Source organism: Salvia splendens, chromosome 20 (genome assembly GCF_004379255.2).
Source record: "Salvia splendens isolate huo1 chromosome 20, SspV2, whole genome shotgun sequence".
In the NCBI taxonomy this organism is placed as follows: Eukaryota; Viridiplantae; Streptophyta; class Magnoliopsida; order Lamiales; family Lamiaceae; genus Salvia; species Salvia splendens.
Window position 1 is genome coordinate 14,358,678 of NC_056051.1, and position 23,446 is coordinate 14,382,123.

Genomic DNA, 23,446 nt, shown 5'->3' on the forward strand with positions numbered 1-23,446 from the left:
GTAACATGAAGCTTAAATGCAAAATCATTGCATCAATTAACACAAAATGACAATCTTGAATTTCAAATTAAAATTTACTACCTCCGTCCCCCAAATATTGTCTCACTTTGACCCGGCACGAGATTTAAGAAATGTAATGAAAAGTGAGTTGAAAAAGTTAGTGGATTGTGAGTCCTACTTTTATATATTAGTTTTATAATAAAATATGAGTAGGAATGAGTTAGTGGAATATGAGTTCCACTACCAAAATTGTAAAAAGTTAAATGGGACAAACTTTGAGGGACGGACAAAAATGAAAAAATGAGACAAACTTTTAGAGACGGAGGAAGTACTGTATAGCTGAAGAGAAAAGAAAAGGGACGAGGGGTTGGTGGAGGAAGGAAAGGAATATATCATTATTGAGGTTAGGTAATACTATCAAGAAAGCCTTCTAAATGCATGTTAACACCTAATCAAAGAAAGTGGCTATCAAGCTTAATACAAATGCTTTTTTCTTACATCTCTCTCTCAAAATACTATTATGAGAATTTTCTATTTTTTAAAATTTATTTACACAGAGACACTTTAATACGCTAGACAAAATAAACTTTATTGTAATAGATAATGTGAGACACATAATAATGTTAGCACTATGAAGACATGCCAATAAACATTATCACGGGCTAATTTCTTACAAGAAAAATTTCTTACAAGAAAAGATAACAGAACAAAATATAAGAATAAATATGAGCTCTAATCGTAAGCAATAGTGGGAATTGATCAGGGTCCTAAAAAAGTAATACATATTTTTTACCCCCAAAGGAAAATTACATTATTCTACAAACTAGGAAAATAAACTGAAATTTTAAAATGATAAACAAGGAATTTTCGTCAATAAAGGTGACCCAAATATAGAGCTATACAAAATATAAAGCAACATTTTTTCTCTCTCTTGGCGGTCAAAAAAAAGGATATCCAAAAAATGTAATAAAAATTTTATCATACAATGGCCAATGAAATAACTAAAATCCAAAAAAAGAGCCTAAACGGCTAACCATATATATACATAAATCACCAAAAAACAAAAATAAAATTCTCACACACACACAATCATCATAATGTGAAATAGGAATTTCCACATCATAAAGAGCATGAAGTAGCGCACTTATTTGCCCACTTAATTAATACTTGATTAATGTACTCCAATGACTAAAATTAGTGGACCACTAAACCTAATTAATTTAACATTAATGAGATATAGAAGAAAGATCAAGCAAGGCCCCACTTTGTCTGACAATCTTTCAATCTCAACCGTTGATGAAGGACCATGACTTTCTTTGTGGGCACCTCTTGAAATTACTTCAATATATACGTGGCCAAATTGCAAATTTACTTGCTATGGTGACAATTCATCACCCTCCAAATATATATAGGAGCTCATGATTGTGACATAAATGTAGCAAATCATGTGTGCAAATCTCCTAATTTAAATTGGGATTTTATGTGAATGAGCAAATAGAAATATATTTGCAACATGGAAAATGCAACATTTTTTTCCTTGCAGTAATCATAATTAACTAATCATTAATGTCAGCATACTGTACATAATGTATTCAACTGTATCTTCCATGACTTTCACAACCTATGAATGTGACATTAGCAGCATATTCTCAACTTTGATCCCATCAATGCTTTCATTTTCCATAAATCAACACCATACTTCTATAACCAAAGCATTGCAATTGGAAGATAGGAAGACTCTGGTTTAAACTGGGGAAGGTGACAGAAAATATTGAGGTTGCGATCTATATAGAAGTATGCCACAGAAGGGACAGCATGGTGTAGAGGTATGCTTGTGGGTGGACGACTCTAAGAAAGACTTGAAATCCGAAGGATACCTGGGCATGGCGAACAAAAGGCTGGGCACCATCTTTGAAGATCGTCTATGGCAACAATACAATACTAGGAGGGCTTAGTTGGTAGAATCTAGAGAGTAACTGCACACCTTTGAAGCTTGTGCGTTCGATAAACCCCATTTTTGTCTATTGCTCCGGAGCAATTTGCGTACTCGGTTGATTCGAATGGCACAATGCCTGTGCAGAAGTGGCAGCGCTCATGCACTTCGTGTTCTGATGTTTCCTCTAGTTTCCTGATGAGAAATGAAATAGGTGTGATATCCTATGTAAAAGAAGGGGTAATAACCAAACCGATGAACACAGAAAAACAACATATTGCAAGGTGCTGAATGCTTAGCCTTGTTCAAACAGTGTAAGTTGAATAACATAAAGTTAAGTAAAAACCAGCATGCAACGAAAAGAATGGGGAGCGGAGATGCAGCAAACATTAAGAATTAAACAGTCGAACTGGTGGAAATGCCATACCTCTTCTTAACCTCTCTAATTTCTGCTGCAAGGAATTTGTAATCGTCTTTAACATATTGCAAAAGCCACTACTTCATCTATGGCAATCCATCACCTCCAACTCTGGAAAATTCTTCTGCTGAATTGGATGGTGGGGTTATGGCAGAAATACTAATACTGACAAGCCTCAACAAGAGTTCTTTTTCACAGCTAAGTAGTAAGTCCATCCAAAAATTTATTTCTTCTTTCTTGTCACCACTCAAGCCTTCTAATACATGCTCTTTGCCACTCACGTTCTCTGTTATGAATTCTTTAAGCACCACTTGCCTGCTGATTATGTTTATGAGGTGCAACTGACGGGATGAGAGCGTGGGTAGAAGTTCTTCAGATAATAATTCACGAGATATTTCACTCTTGAATCCTAAGCAAGATGCCAGCCATTTCAGCAGGATATGCTCTACATACTTGGGTGCAGACTGCTTGAAGGCTCGGAGAGCTGCCACGATATCAAAAATGTTCAGAAGCCTGTTGGGGTTCTCATACTTGTTCAGATACCCAAGCATATTCATTTCCCACCAAGTCAGTACTTTCTCCGGGAATCCAGGAAATTTTTCCTTTGCTATCTCTGTAGATGTAATAACAAAAGGGTCCAATTGTTGGCCTCCAACCCAAAGGAACTCAACTGCAGATTTATGAGATCTGAAACATTTATGACAATATTTCTACGTTAATTAATAGTAGTATGAAAGAGGTTGAGCTGCTTTCTCACACTTCAAAAAGATATCTCAATATCATTCTATTGGTTTCTCTAAGGGTGAGTTAATGACTACTATGTGCTGACTAAACTCCTAGGAAATTAGTTTTGACATTTTTGCAGAATACCAACGATATTTACCATAGATATTGACAAATGCAAGTATTAGGTGAATATACCGCCATGTATCTCTTGGGGAATAAATATGCACAAGTGTAGGGGTATATTAACAATAGGCTACAAAAAAAGAAGTCTAAAATCTCACCTTCCCTCATACATCGGATCTAGTAGATCACCGTCATATCTGCAAACCTGCAACAAGAGGTCATACACTCTTCAGCCATCTATTCTGCCTGAGGCTGATTATATAGGAAAGCATGATGCCTGTATTTTCTCTATCTCATTAGCATATTACTATTTATAATCATTTCTTTCATTCCCAAAACTGCTCTTTACATTCACTACCTTACTTGGGGATGTTGGCTTTTTATGATAGTTCTGGCTATAATAAATAAAGAGAGGAGAAAATATCATACCACAGCAACTGCCAAACTTCCAGGAGCTACCGTTAGACCAAAGCAAGAGTCTAATGCATGAGCAAAATGTATTTGTTGTTGTCACGCCCGCATTTTCTAAGGATAGAAAACACGGTTGATCGCGACTAGGGGAGGGTTAAAGAAGCGGGAAAGAAAAGAGAAAACAACACAACTCGACCATAACTCGAAACAAATGGGAATATCTCGAATAAAATCAGAGCATCTCAACAATCAACAACTCAAAAATGAATATTATCTAAGCGATACAAGAACTCAAAAGAATGACAACTACTCAGCGGAAGCAATTGAGAGAAGGAATATGCCACGTGTGAAGACATGACACATTCTAGACACTTAAATTTCTTCAACGGTCTTGCTCAACACCCACAGCACTAGTCGCGCTCAACCTGCACTTTTTTAAAAAGAAATGCAGGGATGAGTACTTGATGCACTCAGTGGACTCATGCCGAAAACATTTTATAAAAAGATATTTATCATGCCACCATTGAGTGACCTTGGGGTTTTAACTTTAGAAATCGCCCAAGACACTAAAATCATTTCCATTGTAAAATTTGGTTGATCACCATATCTGATCCATTGATGACAAGGAATGTGGCCACATTCCAAGTCACTAGACCGGCCGACCCAAAAGACGGCTCACGATCTCCATAGGTGTACACTAGCCTGAATAGGGACTCGCTCCCTAGACAGACCCGAATTCGATTATCCATTGATGGCAAAAGCCACATCAGATAGGTTTCATAGAATAAAACAAAACACGGCATGACAAATATTCATATCATTTTCACATAAAAATATACTTAGGGCATAGCCCTTATTTAACAAGAAAACCCACCTCAAACGCTTAACTCCCGAATCACTTTCTGCTCCAACCACAAACAACGTGCAAAAGTTCACCCTTTTATAATAACATGATATGCTAAAAATTAGATTTTGTAAAATTACTTAATTTAAAAACGATGCATGCATCCTACGTGTGTGTGCTCAAATTATCCTTTATTCTTTCATAGAGAAAACTTAATATAACAAACTCAGTCCAAAGACAGATGGAATTACTAGGTTAAACACGAAAGTCCCAACTATCTCTTGTTATCCCGATCACCACTAAATTGAAATAGACCCAAGTATTTGAATTCTAACTTCTGATTAATGCTAACTAATTCAGCCAATTATTTGGTTGACCAATCAACAAAACTAAAGAGAGAAAAAGAGTAACATGATATACTACCAAATCGCAACACGTCTACCCCTAGGAAACAGTTCCTCTCTCTCTCATTTTCAAAAGGAACAAAACAAAAATTATTAAATTACTCCCTACCACCACACGTACATACTCTCTCTCACTCTAGCTCTCAACCTCACGCCCTCTCTTTCTACAAAACACCCACTCTTTCTCGCCTGAACAGAAGCTAAAGTCCAACAATTAAACTGCAATCTTCCGCTCACTTCTCCCTTGTTCCCATCGCACTGCCCCGTTCTGTCCGGCTCCGCCGCAGCCTCTCCTTCGCACCGTTTCTGCCTCCGTCCAGGCGTCGCGCTCCAACACAACAGGTACGTTTCCCGTCCCCCTTTCTAATCTCTAATTCAAACTTTTATTCAACTAAACTACTTGATTTTTGTGTTTTCTCCAGGATTTCGTGGGTTACACAATTTCTATAGAATCAAAGATTGGAGCTTGAACATACTGTGTTATGTGTTATGTGAAACATGAAGCTATGCCTTGAACGAAACTTGGGAGATTTCAGAAGTAGAGAAAATTACCTTTGGAGGAAGAAAATTTGCACAAGCAGATCACAACTTTCTTGGTTTCTCTTTCACACTTTTGGAGGAACAGAAGAAAAGAATTGCAGCAGGTTTGAAAGGATCGTGAATGTGAGATATTTATAGGCAAAACTGATAGATATTGATGGATTTGGTGTTTGGAGAGATTTTAGGGAGTAGGGATATTGATGAAAAAAAACGTGTAGAATGAAATTAGGAGAAGGAAATTCATGTTGACTGGGGATTTGACTGCAGGATTGGAATAATTAATTAATATTTCGACTTCTTAAAAAAAATTCCATAGGCCCTCAAAATAAAACGGAACGATATTTGGCTAAAAAAAATTGAAGGTAATCCAAAAACTAACTTAAAAGAAATAGAAAAAGTCGGGGCGTCACAATCTACCCATCTTACCAAAAATTTCGTCCCGAAATTTGCAAAAATTAAACTAAACGGTTCCTACTACTCTCCATCTTATCCTCCAATTCTCAAGCGTATTCCTCGCAACCACAATTTTACTATTGGTTCGGGGGTGGAGCTGGGTCTCCTCTTGGGTCGGCTTGAATTGCTTGAAGTTGTGGGTGTGGTCCTTGGTCGTTTTGCCTTGTACCCACTCCAACATTCTTACTTGGGCAATCTCTAGAGAAATGGCCATTTCCACAACAGTTGTAGCATCCATCAAATTTGAGTCTACACTCTCCACGGTGGTTCCTAGAGCATATAGTGCATGGGGGAATCCTAGGTCGGAAATTACCCCTCTGATTAGGAGCAGTCTGGATATGTTGTTGCCTTTTATTTTCATATGGAGTCTGATCCTCATCCCATTTCCTCTTGTCTCGAGGGTTATGTTGTTGCAGTGGTATTGGTGGTGTAGGATTCGCTACTGTCTCATCCCTAGGCAGTGCCTCTTCCACATCTAAAGCGCAACTCAAAATCTCGGAGTATGAAACTCCTCTCCGGCTGGCCACGGCTACCCTTATTTCGTGTCTAAGGCCAGAACGAAATTTTTCAGCCATTTTCTCATCTGTGTCTACTAACTCGGGCGCATATCGAGTCATTTCACAAAGAGCACGGTCGTACTCCGTCACCGTCATGCTTCCTTGTTTTAGGGTATGGAACTCAACTATCTTTGCCCGTCTGTAGCTCATGGGAATGTACTTGTTGTACACCTCCTCCTTGAATTCATTCCATGTCAATGCTTCACAGCGTGCGGGGTTCATTGTCCTTCGCTTAGTATCCCACCAAAAATCGGCAGGCCCAGTTAATTAAAAAGTCACACAAGCGAGACGTTCCCTATCTGTGCACTCCATAAACTCGAATATACGCTCAAGGGCGCGTATCCAGGCCTCTGCCTTTGGTGGCTCTCCCAGTCCATCAAACTGTGGGGGGTTTTGCTTCAAAAAGGTCTTGATATATCCTTTTTCTTGAGGTGGAGGTGGGGGTGGGGGGTGGTGGAGCTGGATGCCCAATTGACCCCTCGGACTGTCCCTCTTCATTGCGCCTTGGTTGTCTATTACGTCTTGGCGGCATTCTGATCCAACACACATAAGTTATCTCAATTTAAATCTACGGTTCGCGCGTATTCAATCTAGCCTGCAACATAAACACTTTATGTTCGCAACACTCTTCAACATCTTATATCTCAACTTCAACCACAATTAACGTCATTCATACCACAAGATAAACACACAATATTTTCACATCCCATAGCAAAACTCTTTCGCACTTCACATTTGTATTCATAAAATTTTGACACAAAATTTTCTTTACACTTTCACAGTTTTCCTCAAAAATTTCCACATCTCACTTTTAAAGTAAAAGTTTTAACTCAAAACTAAAACGCACTTTCGCATCAACTTTCATCCTTCGTATAAAACACTCCATAAAATAACGCATCATACTTTGCAACTCATAACATAAATAACATCACACTTCCATAGCTCAATTTTCCAAACGAAAAAGTTAAAACTATTTTTTTCTCTAAACTCAAAAATTTTCGAACAATTCATAAACACAGTACTTTCCATTGATCAAATCTTTTCATAAAAGATAAGTCACCACATTGCATAACATATCGCAAAACATACATATGTATTTTTTATAACCATAGCTCCTCTATCCCATTGTAAAACATACTTTGTTTTCATAACCATAGCTCTTCTATCCCTTCTCATCTTCTTTCCTGAAAACTTTCTCATAAAAATTTTTTTCCATAAAAATAAATTACCTCTTTCTTGATTGAGCGTGGCAAACCGGGATGTTGAGCCTTCAATACAAAATTATTATTTATTATTTTAGTCTAGCGAAACAAGTCTAGACTAAAACTGAAAAAGACTCTCGGGTCCAGAGCGGAAGGAAAAATTGCTCTGATACCACTTTGTCACGCCCGTGTTTTATAAGGATAGAAAACACGGTTGATCGCGACTAGGGGAGGGTTAAAGAAGCGGGAAAGAAAGGAGAAAACAACACGACTCGACCATAACTCGAAACAAATGGGAATATCTCGAATAAAATCAGAGTATCTCAACAATCAACAACTCAAAAATGAATATTATCTAAGCGATACAAGAACTCAAAAGAATGACAACTACTCAGCGGAAGCAATGGAGAGAAGGAATATGCCACGTGTGAAGACATGACACATTCTAGACACTTAAATTTCTTCAACGGTCTTGCTCAACACCCACCGCACCCGTCACGCTCAACCTGCACTTTTTTAAAAAGAAATGCAGGGATGAGTACTTGATGCACTCAGTGGACTCATGCCGAAAACATTTTATAAAAATATATTTATCATGCCACCATTGAGTGACCTTGGGGTTTTAACTTTAGAAATCGCCCAAGACACTAAAATCATTTACATTGTGAAATTTGGTTGATCAACCATTTTCCCAAAGATGTCTACCATATCCGATCCATTGATGACAAGGAATGTGGCCACATTCCAAGTCACTAGACCGGCCGACCCAAAAAACGGCTCACGATCTCCATAGGTGTACACTAGCCTGAATAGGGACTCGCTCCCTAGATAGACCCGAATTCGATTATCCATTGATGGCAAAAGCCACATCATATAGGTTCCATAGAATAAAACAAAACACGGCATGACAAATATTCATATCATTTTCACATAAAAATATACTTAGGGCATAGCCCTTATTTAACAAGAAAACCCACTTCAAACGCTTAACTCCTTAATCACTTTCTGCTCCAACCACAAACAACGTGCAAAAGTTCACCCTTTTAAAATAACATGATTGCTAAAAATTAGATTTTGTAAAATTACTTAATTTAAAAACGATGCATGCATCCTACGTGTGTGTGGTCAAATTATCCTTTATTCTTTCATAGAGAACTTAATATAACAAACTCAGTCCAAAGACAGATGGAATTACTAGGTTAAACACGAAAGTCCCAACTATCTCTTGTTATCCCGATCACCACTAAATTGAAATAGACCCAAGTATTTGAATTCTAACTTCTTATTAATGCTAACTAATTCAGCCAATTATTTGGTTGACCAATTAACAAAACTAAAGAGAGAAAAAGAGTAACATGATATACTACCAAATCACAACACGTCTACCCCTAGGAAACAGTTCCTCTCTCTCTCATTCTCAAGAGGAACAAAACAAAAATTATTAAATTACTCCCTACCACATACTCTCTCTCACTCTAGCTCTCAACCTCACGCCCTCTCTTTCTACAAAACACCCACTCTTTCTCGCCTGAACAGAAGCTAAAGTCCAACAATTAAACTGCAATCTTCCGCTCACTTCTCCCTTGTTCCCATCGCACTGCCCCGTTCTGTCCGGCTCCGCCGCAGCCTCTCCTTCGCACCATTTCTGCCTCCGTCCAGGCGTCGCGCTCCAACACAACAGGTACGTTTCCCGTCCCCCTTTCTAATCTTTAATTCAAACTTTTATTCAACTAAACTACTTGATTTTTGTGTTTTCTCCAGGATTTCATGGGTTACACAATTTCTATAGAATCAAAGATTGGAGCTTGAACATACTGTGTTATGTGTTATGTGAAACATGAAGCTATGCCTTGAACGAAACGTGGGAGATTTCAGAAGTAGAGAAAATTACCTTTGGGAGGAAGAAAATTTGCACAAGCAGATCACAACTTTCTTGGTTTCTCTTTCACACTTTTGGAGGAACAGAAGAAAAGAATTGCAGCAGGTTTGAAAGGATCGTGAATGTGAGATATTTATAGGCAAAACTGATAGATATTGATGGATTTGGTGTTTGGAGAGATTTTAGGGAGTAGGGATATTGATGAAAAAAAACGTGTAGAATGAAATTAGGAGAAGGAAATTCATGTTGACTGGGGATTTGACTTCAGGATTGGAATAATTAATTAATATTTCGACTTCTTAAAAAAAATTCCATAGGCCCTCAAAATAAAACGAAACGATATTTGGCTAAAAAAAATTGAAGGTAATCCAAAAACTAATTTAAAAGAAATAGAAAAAGTTGGGGCGTCACAGTTGTTTAGTATTAGTTCACAAACAAAGACAGTCTCTTCAAACCAGGACAGGTGATCTCATACCTCTGTGGAGCTCTTCAAACCAGGACTCCTCGAGGGAATTGGCACTTCAGACAGAGAATCTCCAACGAAAATCCAGCTCTTCAAGAAGTTATTCTAGAATCAATGAAAATTTATGTAAAATAACAGTTAAGTTAGTATCCTAGAGGATCACTCTCATTTTTGTTGACTTTTTAGGCTTTTAGCATCACAAGACAAAGCAGCAATGATAATTATCAGAGACATTTGGTAAGTATGTTAGGGTTAGTATACCGAAAAGCATGTTTCGAGCGAGTTCGCGATGTTTCGAGTGAGTTCGCACGAATAGAATCTTGCTTGTATACGGAAAAACTCTACAATCCACTTTTGACCCCGATTCAGTATTATTCGAGCAGTTTGCACGAATATAATCAGTATATTATTACATTGTGTTTGCTTGTGCATTTATAAGATGTTTTATAAACATTTAAATGCATAAAAAGTAAACAAAGCCTAAGTCTTTTGCTTAGTAGACTGGTTGTGGGCGTCGTCCACTTTAAGGTAACTACAGTCGGTTCTACTCAATGCTTTGCAAAAGAAAAAGAAGAATTTCACAACCTAGATAGGCTTTGGCTACCTATCGTGAAAGGTTTCAAAGTCAGTCCGATTATTTCTACGCCTTATTGAAATAAGATGACGTTGGTGTGGTATAGCACTGAATGGATCTAACAGCAAGACGTGTCTTTATGTTATCTACTAAAAGACGAGGTCTTGATAAATATCTATTTCTTAATCTACATATGTTAGCATTGAGCATACGATATTGAGTATCTACTACTTTGACTTACCAAAGGTGCGGGTTTTTCGTCGCCCAACGATCCAGGTATATTGGGTAGTGGTGATCATTATCTAGCGGTGCTAGGATTGCTATTTTGTTGAATCGTGCGCGAGGTGAGTCTCGTTTGATAATGTCCTCAAGAGGAGCTTGAACAAGGTTTTATTATTCGGAAACTGGTCAGTTGGAGTTTTATTACTCTATGAATAATAAATAAGTGTTTCTTGCAAAGTCCACTCTTGGAATTAATAAGATGTTAATTAATTAAGTCCATAGCAGACTTTAATTAATTAATGGACATTTCTATCTTAAGCAAGGGAAATAAATAATAAACAAAATGGAAACACGGATTACTTGTAATTTCGGATTTGGATGAGGAGTTCAATATTACGTATGTAGTGGCTGCTCGTAATATTCTAATATAAGCTTGTATTAAATTGTGGGTTCAATTTAATTAGTAAAAAGCTAATTGGGTGAGCCCATATCCAAAGCCTTCCATAGATCCCTGTCTGGGCCCAATATGAACTATTATAAATAGGAGAATAAAAGATACATAAATTAATTTAATTTCATTATGAAATTTTCGTCCACTCATATTTGAGAGAGGAACGATTTTTCCTCATGAAGTTCTCCTCCGTGAGTTCTTCAGCTCCTTCTCCGTGAGAAAGTTCTATCTTCTTTATTCGAGTCCTAGTGTTTCGATAATATCAGCCCACCCTGATGTTGGAATACAGTTCGGGACACCAATCAGAAGATCCGTGGTCTAGTATTGAAGATCATCGTTGAGAAGGCTCAAGCAATCGAAGATTCTTTGGAGAATCAACGAGGTAAATTGGCTAACTCCGTAGTATGCATGTTTTAGGATTTATTTGTTCTAAAGCATGATTTAATTCAAGTTATGAGCATGATACATGTGATAATTACGCGAATAGAATTTGTCTAAATAATGTGCTAAATAGATCAAATTTTTGTGATCCGCTTGTATGCACGCTTCCGCTGCCAACCCCTTCAAAGTAACCCAATTGCCAGTGCCCAGTGGCAATAAAACATAGATAAGATGTACTATGACACAAGTCACATAATTTCAAGCCTGGTCGCATGACATCACGCTAACTAAAATTTTAACTCATGCAGTGACATAATACATTTACCATCGAATATTGTACCCGACTACAGCTGTACAAAAACGTCCATCAAAAGCCCAAGCTAAACCAGAAACCTGATGTTTATTTCAAAAAAATAAATTACTCATAAATGTTCAAGTGGCCAAAACACAGTAGTGGAAACTTACCTAGCTGTCATGTGCATTATAACAGCCAACATTGTCAAATTCGCCAGTAGATGTGTCAAGGGTACACAATTCATAGGATCCAGAACTTTTGCCAATAGCCAAGAACAATTTTGATGGTGATCGTGTGGGCACAGTAAGTGAAAGTACATATATCATTGAAGAATCAACAGTAGCAACCTAATTTCATGATAAATTGCTAATTTTAAGATGAGACCAAAATGAATCACGTATAAATCCAAGACACTGAGATGCAATTCTGACCTCCCTCAACAATGATAATGAATCATCGATAACTTCAGATGCCTTGAGTAAATTTTCACCATTTACCAGCCAGATCTTCACACTATAGCATAAAGCGGGGAAAAATAATCATGTCAGTAATTACTCATGTGCATTGTTAATAAACTTAATATGGTAGTTACTCACGTGGTGGTTATTTAAGAGCAATCAAAATTCTACTCATTTTAGAGGTCAGCCGTAAGGTAATATAAAATTACGCACCAACCATCAGAACTCTCAGTATCCAATGCAAACTGGGTCTTTGAATCATTAGACCCATATCCAACCCAACTAATTGCTGTAATCCAGCTATCATGTGTCTTCTCAAGGCCAACAAGTCGAACCTCACTCGAGTGCCCAGCATTATCAGTAGAATAGTACTCAGGTGCTCGAACTCTCCACAATAAAATTTTACCGCACTTTCCACCAACAGCAAGAATTGAGCAGCCTAGAAGGAAAAGCCACATCGTCTCCAGATGTCTCCAGAATTGGAGACCAAGCAATAATAAGTGACAGTAGCATTTCATTGCGAGAAGCATATTGCTGTGCAGATATTAATGGTAGACAGTCTTCGGTCACTTCCTCCGGATGGTTCCCTTCATAGAAAGAGGAGGAAACAATTTTCCAATTGTTCTTCTCACCCAGATTTTCATGGTCTTCTGATACTACCTAATAAATGATATCAGGAGAAAGATTAGTGTTTAATGAACTTTAAGAGTATTGGATAAAGAGATATTGAGAATGCCCAACTAGAAATGAATCCAGCAGCACAAAATCGATGATTCAATGTGGATAATGATTACTGGATAGTTGTCTATAGGGTAATAGAAAGTCGATGAAGAGGACACATTACATTAGCTGTTTTTTGTCTTCTACGGTTGACACACTTTCTCAAACGTGTATCCTTATTTGCAGTATCTTGTATTGGTATAACCTGTACAAGAAAAAGCAAAAATAATTACAAATGAGTGAGGGTTAATGCATCCTATGCTGTGAAGAATGAATGATCTTGTAGCATATGCCACATATAAAACCAATAGCAACGACTCACATCAGAACCTTCCAAGGGTACAATTTGACACTCCCCTAAATTGGTGCTCTTGTAGTAATTATGTAACACTTCAGATATATTCACAACCTTCAGAGACCAAAACAGGAGAAAACTAAAATCAGTCAACAATTTATAGAATCTAATCCAAGTTACATTACATGAGTAACATTTTAGAGTTAAGGATCCCTCAAATCGTGCTGATCAAAGAGATTGCAAACTGAAGCTTCACTATATACATATCTCTATCCACTCCGGAGAACAATGTGGACGACGGTAAAGCTTCACATGCCCGCTGGTGGTGCAAAGAGCAAGCAAACAACTGCCTCATTTATTTGGGGGTAGGGAGGGGGTGATTGGCTCTATCGATGTAGTTATGATGTTACAAGCACAAAATTACTCAAAGCTAAAAAAGTTCATATTAGTACCTAGCATAGTTGGCGAGACCTGCAGGAGACCAAGAAATTGACCGAACACAAGGACGAATTTCCCTTCATAAGTGATAAGGAAGCATGCACCCATTTAGCAAATCAGCACCTATGTTCAAATCAACAAAAAAAGCTGAGAAAACTAGAAACACAATCCTTCCTACATCTATCAATATGGTTAGGCTAAGCTTAATTACTCAGCATACCTCCGCCATCAACAACAATCTTCCCAGTGGGGAAGCGCTTGCTAGATGGAACGGTAATCACACCTCGAACTTTAGGATTATGAGGATTCTAAACAAACAAACAATGCAATTGCTCAGCTAATAACCAACCAATTAAACTATGCAACAACAAATTCAAACAGCAGCACATAAGTTGGAAACTACACAACTTTACCAGAATTATAACAGAGGTGACACACGCCACCGCCACCAAATTCTCTTCCGACCAGACGACGGCGTTGGGGTAAACAGTCCGCAATGCGACGACGGAGGATTGGAAGCAGGACATAGCACATCAGAAAATTGAATAATCGTTCTTTTTCGGTTAAACTGACCAATCGATTCGCTGATTCTCTTTGCTGCGGTGCTGAGTCAATTTCTGCTACTGCGAGTAGTCTGCAGCAACCTACAGCAAAAGTAACTTTGACTTACAATTAAAACAATTAAATAAATACTAGTTTTAATTTTTAATTGAATAAAAGGAAACTTTAAACCTTGAATCAGTAAGGAAATAATGAGATACGGTTGAAGATATGGATGCTTAAGAGTAGGGCACATATGCAACAATATCCATAAATAAACTGTTCGATTTCTGCTCCTAATTCTAACCTAATTCCCAAATCCTAATGAAACATGAAAAAAATTTCCTTCGCCAGCACCTGATTTTTACTCTATAAATAGTGCAATCGACAGAATTTTGGGAGAAGCTGCACTTGACAGAATTTCGATAAAACTTGATTGATAGAAATTTGAGAGCGATAAAGCCATGGAAGTATCACCCAAAAAAAGCTGGTATTCAACAGTAATGCCGGAGCCGTGGATGTGGTTTTGCAGTCCAGCGGATGCAGTGGTGATTAAGCAGCTCCGCACTTATTTAGGCAATTTCAATTCTCGGCCATCGTCGTCTACTCCTGCGAGGATGTAGCCGGAGCCATGGATGTGGTTTTGCAATCCTGCGGATGCAATTTTGACTAAGCAGCTCCGTCGTTACTTCAGTTCTCCGCCATCGTCGTCTGCTGAAACCGATGGGAAATCACTCCATTGATGTGCTGAGTGTTGTTCAATTTTGTTTTATTTCTTCTGATGATACAATAAATACAGAGTTTTGTTGTTGAGTTTTCATAGAAATTGTATTCTTGCTTTATTATTTTTACCTATATTTTCACTTTAATATCATTAATTAATTACTATATGTTTAGATGATTGTTACAATAGCCATACTTAATTTATAGTATGTCATTCAAACTCATAATGAAACAGATTTTCAAGATCAAAATTAAACTACAGTAGTATGCAAAATTGGGGACGACAATAGAGTTGATTAAATGTTTATAGTTTTAAATTTTGATGCAAATCCTTGATTATGGAGTATCTCTCTACAATCAATATATGATTGATTAAATATTTAAACTCTATTAAATCACAAAAATAATCAATTTTAGGTTTATTTCATTCATTGTAAATTTTGAATAACAAATCATAAAATTTTTGCATTACATGCAATTTGCATGTTACACTAAACCCAAACTCATTTTCCAGTTCTGTCACATCAAACAGTAATTCTACTCCAACCATTTACACCATACTCAAAACCCAAAAGAATATTTCATATTCACCTACTTTTTTACTTTTTCAATCTTAACTACATATTTATTTAAATTACACATTCACCCCACAACACTTTGTCAATAATTTTTCAAATATAATTAAATAATTTGATACGATTATTTATAATATATATGTATATTCAAATTATAATACATCAAACGTACTATAATAACATTCAAACATAGATTAAAATACATTCAAAGACATCATGATTATATAAAACATAGGACAACACAGAAAAAGTAGCTAAAATTCAAGACTGCGTATTTGAGAAATTTTCCCACAAATGATCAACGAATGCATTTCAGAAATTTTCTCACAAATGATCAACTAATGCATTTCGAAGTTCTAGATGTGCATTTTTACAAATCATACTCAATAAAATAACTAATACTCAATAAATTATTTAATAAATTATATTAAATATAATTTCACAAATCACACAAAATCCTAATATATTTAAATATATTAAATATATTATACATTTCAATAAAATATACCCTAAATATTGATGATTAAATCGTTATCATACATATGATAATTAATTAGTCCATCTCACATATGTATCTAATTAGCCCATTTCAAATAAAAAACAAATACATATATTTAATTAGCCCATTAACTAGCCCATTAACGTTACAATGACATAAACCCTGATTTTCTCTCTCCCATCGCCGCTATATTCTTCTTCTTCCCATTCTCTGTATTTTCCCCTCCTGCATCTCCAAATTTTCTTCACAAGTTCTTCAACCATCTACAGCTCTCCATAATCATATAAGTCGTTTCTTCATTCTTCTTCTCCATTTTCGGTCTCTGTGCTCTCTCATCTCTCTCTTCTTCGAATATCATCAAAAAGTAAGGCCTTAATTGCAATTTCGGATGAGTTTTGCGTCGTGCTACAATGTTACTGCAAAGATGGAGTAATACTGTTCAAAAACTCAAAAAAGGACGATTTTGGGATGGGTTTTCCAGTATGGTTTGAGCTCAATTCTACCTCAAAAATGAGTTTTCCAGTATGGTTGGGGATGCCCTGATACAATAAATACAGAGTTTTGTTGTTGAGTTTTCATAGAAATTGTATTTTTGCTTCATTCTTTTTACCTATATTTTCCCTTTAATACCATTAATTAATTACTATATGTTTAGATGATTGTTACAATAGTCATACTTAATTTATAGTATGTCATTCAAACTCATAATGAAACAGATTTTTAAAATCAAAATTAAACTACAGTAGTATGCAAAACTAGTATTAACCTCTATGCTATGCACGAGACATAAGAGCTTCAAATAATGAATACAAAATATAATAAAAATATAGAAAAGAAGAACTCAAAGCAATGTGAAGATTTAAAAAAATGTACTTATCTTCTCTCACTCTAAATGAAGAATTTACTACTCCTTAATGAATGTATTATTTATATACAATTTTAATTTATGATCGAAGTAGAGTAAAACAATAAAATTAATGACAAAAAGAATATGTGTAACTAATGATTAAAGAATATAAGTTAATTAGAACAAATATACAAATAAAGAAAATATGTGCGAGTAAAGATCAAAGAGTAGAAATTGGAATAAGAAACTCACAATAACAGTATACTCATATTAGATAATTCAAAAAAGTATATAGAATAAATAGTAAAAATATATATTAACAAATAAGAACTAATTAAAATAAGTATTGGTAATATTATAAATAATTAAAAATATTATAAACAACAAAAACATATTTTTACTTCTCTCAACCATTCTCAATTAAACATTTCACATTTTAGATGATTGTATACTATTTTAATAATTGATATGAGTGTAGTGTATAAAATAAAAGAAATAATAAAAGAGGAGATATGTGGATGAAATAGAATAAGACATACAAATAAAGAAAAATGTAATACTAAAAAAAACAAACTATTTGAACGAATATATAGTTCATCAGTTTCGATTAACAAAACATAAGTATCCATAAATGTAAACATAAACATAAGAAAAAACAATAACAAACCAGTAATTCATCAGTTTTGAAATTGATAATTGTTCATAACTAAAAACATATTTTTTCTAGAATTTAGTAGACATGACCAAACGAATAAAAAAATCACAAGTAATAAATTTATTTTCATCAAAATTAGATTTAATAGTACATAATAATATTTTGAAAATTATAAAAAAAGAAATAGAACTCAAAGTCATAAACAAAATTATCTTATCAGGTAGTATCATAAATTAAAATCAACTCAATTATAACTATGTATACTTCCAATAATATAAATATAAATATATTTATAAATTATATATCTTGAATACAAATATATATTTATAAATAATTTCAACATATTTAATTAAACTAATATATTATATATAAAATTGAATATTATTATACACAACAACAATTAATGTTATGCAATATTGTTCTTTGTTTGATAATGAACTTTCTAATTTTAGAAACTTTTTTCTCTCTAATTAGGTGGGACTTATTATCCATTAACAATACTTTAAAAACCTTTTCTTTCTATATATCTCATGCTTTACCAATTATGCATTAAATTATAAAACAAAAATCTTTTAAAAAAATTTATAAGGGTAAAATAGACATAAATACCATAGTTAAAAAAATGATGAAGCTTATTAATTTTGATACCAGAATTTATTTAGTGGTACTCCCTCCGTCCCATAAAAGACGTCACACTTGTGGGACGGCACATGATTTTAGGAGGTTTTGTTTTGTGTGTTAAATGGAGAGAGAAAATATAATTTTTATATTAATGTGAGAGGGAAATTTTTCCAAAAATGAAAATGTAACATCTTTTGTGGGACAAAATAAAAAAGAAAGTGTGACATCTATTATGGGACGGATGTAGTATCATTTTAATACAAACACTTTAGATTTGTAGCTTTTTAAGAAACTAACATATCAAATGGAGATATAGTTCACAATATAATTGGAAATTTTATAATAAATCACAATTAACATAAATAATTATGAATCTCCATAAAAAGTGTAATCCTATACATTGTTCTTAAAAAACATAACAAAGAGAAGGTGTAAAAAGTTGTGTACAGTTCATTTATCTATTTGCTCATTTTTATTTTTCTCAAAACCGTAACACCGAAAAAATGATACTAATGTGCTCCAACTTAACAAAGAGAAGGCGCCAAAGGTTATGTATAGGATTTCACTTTAACAGTTAATATCATCTCCATTCATAAACACTACATTTAAACCAAAAGAATTCGTATTCACCAATAAATATATTTTTTCAATTGTTCCTACGTATTTATATCTACAACATGTTTCACTTAAAATAACGTTAAAATTTTATGGATCTTATTTGTTTTGAATAATGTGAGAATTTACACTACTCTTTATATTATACGAATCCATACAAACTTTGTAAGTTTATATTCATTTTAGATATTTATAATTTCATCTAATTTCATAAGTTATTCTACAAAGTTGGTATTATTATTTAATTAATTGGAGACTAATTAAAATATTTTAAATTGAATACTAATTAAAATATTAAAATATACTTTAGTAAATATTTTAATCAAGGAAATATAATATGAAACTTAAAATGATTAAATATTTGCATTGTCGTTTAGCTTGTGAGTTACTTATAAGAAGAAGCATTGCAATAAAAAAATTTAATTTTAATTCAAATAAAAGGCAAATTAAACTCTTAGCCCAACTCCAATTTTAACCTAAATAGAAGGAAAATTAATATATAAATATAATTGCTTAATCAAAAAAAATTATTTAAAAAACATATTATATAAAATTTAATATATAGTAGTAGTCAAATAAAACCAAACTTTTAAGACGTAATATTATAGTCATAACACCCAATTTAAAACTCTTCTCAATTAAAACATAAAGTATAAGCATGTCAACTAATTTGTTATTGGGATTGAATTGTGATCAAATATGAAATTGGTTTCACAAATTAAAGATTGCCAAATTACAAAATTTGAACTTGAGCTAATATTTTATACAGTTATTATAAATACATAGACTAAAAACACAAAAATATCGAACTTGGGCTATTTTTCAAATTATTTTGTATGCAAAATTAAGAGATAAAAGGTTAGTTTGTTACGGGCCTAAAGAAAGGCTAATTTCTTACATACTAGGCTATCATTAAACCAAGGCCCATTGAGGTTTCATATGTCATACTACTATTCTGTGGTACATATAAGCTCCCCAAAATTAGGGTTTTTTACTCACTCTTCTTCGCCTGCATCCGCCATCCTGCCCAAAAAGGTACTCTCCATTGAATCAATCTACTGTTTTTCATGTATTGCATCGATTGAGCTGAAATCTGTTGGTGTCTTCTTCTGATTCACGTTATTTAATTTTTCTGTTCCGTTTTGTTTTTCTTAAATTTGATTTGCAGCTGCCATCTATATGATAAAGTTTTATGTATACGTTTTGATCTTGCTAGTATTGTTTAAGGTGTGATTTGAGCTTGATTCAAGCGTGATAAGCTGGATTTATGTTGAAAGCACTTGATTTTGTTGTAAAGGGTAACAGACTTGCAGCTATCCGTTTAAAGTTTTTGATTATGTTAAAAAAGAAAAGAAATTAAGTTAGTGTAAGCTGTCCAGGCTGTGCCGCGTCGCCGGGCTTCTCTCTTTCTCCTTCTTCTCTCTCATTATCACGCCACAGCCGCTGCTGTCGTCCGCCGCCACTCCGGCGATGATTGGGGGTCTGCATAGCCGCCTCGATGCACTCTTTCTCCTTCCTCTTTCTTCTTCTCACCCTTCGCTCTCTACGTTTCATTTTGCACATTCAAATTGCTTTATAATTTTGGAAAGCTACCATTTTATTGGACCAATTTTCCTCCAATGTTGCCATTTTTTAAATGACCAAAAGGGTAAACAAAATAGCTTTGCATTTTCCCGCCAAAAAGGATAAATAAGTCTTTTCATTAAACTGCCACTTTAGATTATGATAGATTGGGGACGGCAATAGAGTTGATTAAATGTTTATAGTTTTAAATTTTGATGCAAATCCTTAATTATGGAGTATCTCTCTACAATCAATATATGGTTGATTAAATAGTTAAACTCTATTAAATCACAAAAATAATCAATTTTAGGTTTATTTCATTCATTGTAAATTTTGAATAACAAATCATAAAATTTCTGCATTATATGCAATTTGCATGTAAATTTTATAGTTTTCACCAATTTCTAATTTTGCATATTGACTTAAAATCCGTTTATAATAAAATAAATTTATTCTGATTTTATAGTCTGACTATTGATATATTCTTCAAATTCTTGAATTTTTTTTATTGTTGATGATACTAGTAACTAGTCAATCGAAATGTAATTTTAATGCAAATAAATTTAAACTTACTAATTTAAATAGTTTCATTTTAATTTTTTTTTCTAATTTATATAATTTCATTGTAAATAAATGACTCTTTAATATACTCCTATAGAACTTGAAAATAATTTCAAACTTCATATTTTTTAAATAAATTTAAATTTCTTGATTAATTTTATGATAAGGAAAAATATTTGAATAATAAAAGTATTTAAATAAAATCAATTTCTTCTGTTGTGCTTGTGCAGCGACCATCTTAAGTCTTCATCTCCACAAGCCCTGATTCCTGCGCAGAAATACTGAATAAGTGAAAGTAAAGCAGATTCTGCAGTTGCCATCCACAGATTGTTTCAGCCACGCAGTAATCCTTTACCCTTATTACATCTTGCATTTTTTTACTTTTTCAAATTTTCCAATGCTAACTGCGGGAACTTATAACCAAGTTATAAAGTTTTGAACTATTTGTTATTATAAGAGGACGCAATCGTTTATCCACTGCGAAATTCAATTGATTTGGTTGGGTTTGTTTCATGTATTTTGTTAGATTGAAGATCTTGCTTTTTTTCCGTTAGGAAAAAGGTATGACTATGAAGGGGAAAGGAACGAAAAGGGAATCTTCATCCTCCAATTTGGATTCCCAGGAACCTAGAATGGACATCAAGTCCATCCTGAAAGATATTGAATTTTTGGGTAAGATTAAGTCTCTTTACATTTACTACTATTATAATCCAATTTGTTGGATCTTTTGTTAAATATGTCAATTTATTGGAGCTGTTGTCGTAGGGAGAAAAATATTGACAATTTGATTCATACCTATTGCTGTCATCATTCTAGTATATTTGATCTTATTCTTTGCTGTAATATTTTTCTAGTATTATAATCCAATTTGTTGGATCTTTGGTTAAATATGTCAATTTCTTGGAGTTGTTGTCGTAGGGAGAAAAATATTGACAGTTTGATTCATACCTATTGCTGTCATCATTCTAGTATATTTGATCTTATTCTTTGCTGTAATATTTTTCTAGTGAAGAAGCACATCAATGTTTTGAAATATTTCTCTGAACTATGAAGGCAAAGGAATTCGATATCTTTTTCAATGAATCCGTTCACATGGTTTATCAGAAATTGTTCCATGAAGGTTCAAGGGTTTGTTGTTGGTTGTGTAGAATAAGGTCTGGAAAAGATCACTGTCATAATAGGTTTGAGATTTTGGTTGAAGATCACTAACGTGTAATCTTTTGTTGATGCTTTGCACCCATGGCTGAATTGCTCCTTCCTCTTACTATGAACTCTTTCCTTTGTATGTGTATGTTTGTGTTGGATTTGACAAATGAATTTGATTAACCTTTTGAATTAATCCTTTCACCGAACTAGTTGTATTCATCAGAAAGTGCTCCATGTGGGTTCGAAGGGTTTGTTGTTGGTTGAGTAGAATAATGCAGAATAAGGTTTGGAAAACATCACTGTCCAATCAGGTTGAGATTTTAGTTGAGGATCACTAACTTTGCACCCATGGCTGGAATTGCTCCTCCATCTTACTGCGAACTCTTTCTTTTGTGTGTGTTTGTGTTTGATGAGATGAACATATGAGATATGGGTGTACTACAATATCTTGGAATGTGTATAATTTCTTGTTAATTCAGGTTCCTCACACATGACATGGAAACAGAAAAAAGACTTGGAGAATAAGAAGGTAGTGTCACTCGGTGGAAAGGTGTGTTCATTTACGCCATTACTATTGCTGCACATATTAAGCTCTCAAGTACCATGTATGAACTTTGTGTTTCTTGTTAAACAGCCTCCAAAGAACAAGAGGTTACATCTTACTGTTGCTAGAGTTTCAATGAAGAATCAAAATGATAGAGAAGAGAAATTGCTTCAAGAGGTTACTTAACATTCTCAGCATCATCATTTCATTCAGTCACTCTAAAGTTGTATGTCGATTAAGATTAGAAATGATGTGTAAATAATTCGTCTCTATACAGAGAGCTATACTTAGAAGGTTTGGAGTCTACAGTAGTAGTAGTTCCAAGAAGGTGCCAGAGAGGAAACCAGCAGAGGACATAATTCTGAAGTCGATGCAAGGCGATTTCAGAAAGGGGGTTCTCAACGTCGGGCATCTGTTGAAGCCCTCAGCCCCTGAAGCCTCTAACTACAAGGGCAGGCACCATACAGGTAAAGGGAAGAAGAAGAAAGATGGCAAGAAAAGTCATGGCAAGAGAAAGGGTGGTGGTGGTGGTAAGAGGCGTCACTAGGAATGTATCTCAAAGTGACTACCCTTCTTTTAAATTTCTTCGCTTTTCTGAACACGGATATGACTGTAACTACAGAACCAAGGTTGTAGAACAGACATACATTCATGCCTTGTATCTGTTGGCATGCTAAGATTTGTTTTGTTGCTCAATGTAGAATGAAATTTTGTGTTGCTAATTTTTGATATATAGTTTTCAGTTTATTCTATTTGGTAGTGCAAAATTG

General features: G+C 34.5%; 2 protein-coding genes and 4 long non-coding RNA genes across 7 annotated transcripts; 3 read left to right on the plus strand and 3 right to left on the minus strand.

Moving 5' to 3' along the window:
* Positions 1–1,518: 1,518 nt before the first annotated feature.
* Positions 1,519–10,051, minus strand: LOC121781951. The gene is made up of 4 exons (XM_042179663.1): positions 9,966–10,051; positions 3,359–3,405; positions 2,361–3,038; positions 1,519–2,128 (listed from the first exon to the last, which is right to left on the minus strand). The coding sequence occupies exons 2-3, from the start codon at positions 3,370–3,372 to the stop codon at positions 2,438–2,440; spliced, it is 615 nt and encodes a 204-aa protein (XP_042035597.1). The 5' UTR covers positions 3,373–3,405; positions 9,966–10,051; the 3' UTR covers positions 1,519–2,128; positions 2,361–2,437.
* On the minus strand, positions 3,891–9,959 carry LOC121781962. The gene is made up of 3 exons (XR_006046223.1): positions 9,503–9,959; positions 4,486–4,548; positions 3,891–4,036 (listed from the first exon to the last, which is right to left on the minus strand). It is a non-coding gene; the product is annotated as an uncharacterized LOC121781962 (long non-coding RNA).
* Positions 4,338–5,652, plus strand: LOC121781960. Its single transcript, XR_006046221.1, has 2 exons — positions 4,338–5,201; positions 5,282–5,652. It is a non-coding gene; the product is annotated as an uncharacterized LOC121781960 (long non-coding RNA).
* LOC121781957 lies at positions 8,442–9,744 on the plus strand. The gene is made up of 2 exons (XR_006046219.1): positions 8,442–9,292; positions 9,373–9,744. It is a non-coding gene; the product is annotated as an uncharacterized LOC121781957 (long non-coding RNA).
* Positions 10,052–11,259: 1,208 nt separating the features above from the next.
* Positions 11,260–15,141, minus strand: LOC121781953. 2 transcript variants are annotated; one of them, XR_006046215.1, is made up of 11 exons: positions 14,805–15,141; positions 14,201–14,431; positions 14,008–14,095; positions 13,802–13,910; positions 13,377–13,463; positions 13,179–13,259; positions 12,473–12,994; positions 12,308–12,389; positions 12,047–12,223; positions 11,922–11,974; positions 11,260–11,472 (listed from the first exon to the last, which is right to left on the minus strand). It is a non-coding gene; the product is annotated as an uncharacterized LOC121781953 (long non-coding RNA). The 2 variants fall into 2 exon arrangements; XR_006046214.1 differs by lacking the exon at positions 11,260–11,472 and having other exon boundaries at positions 11,770–11,974; positions 14,805–15,140.
* Positions 15,142–19,784: 4,643 nt separating this feature from the next.
* On the plus strand, positions 19,785–23,428 carry LOC121781939. The gene is made up of 5 exons (XM_042179644.1): positions 19,785–19,897; positions 21,541–21,658; positions 22,612–22,682; positions 22,767–22,853; positions 22,954–23,428. Exons 1-5 carry the CDS (start codon positions 19,802–19,804, stop codon positions 23,221–23,223), a joined length of 642 nt encoding a protein of 213 aa, XP_042035578.1. The 5' UTR covers positions 19,785–19,801; the 3' UTR covers positions 23,224–23,428.
* Positions 23,429–23,446: the final 18 nt, after the last annotated feature.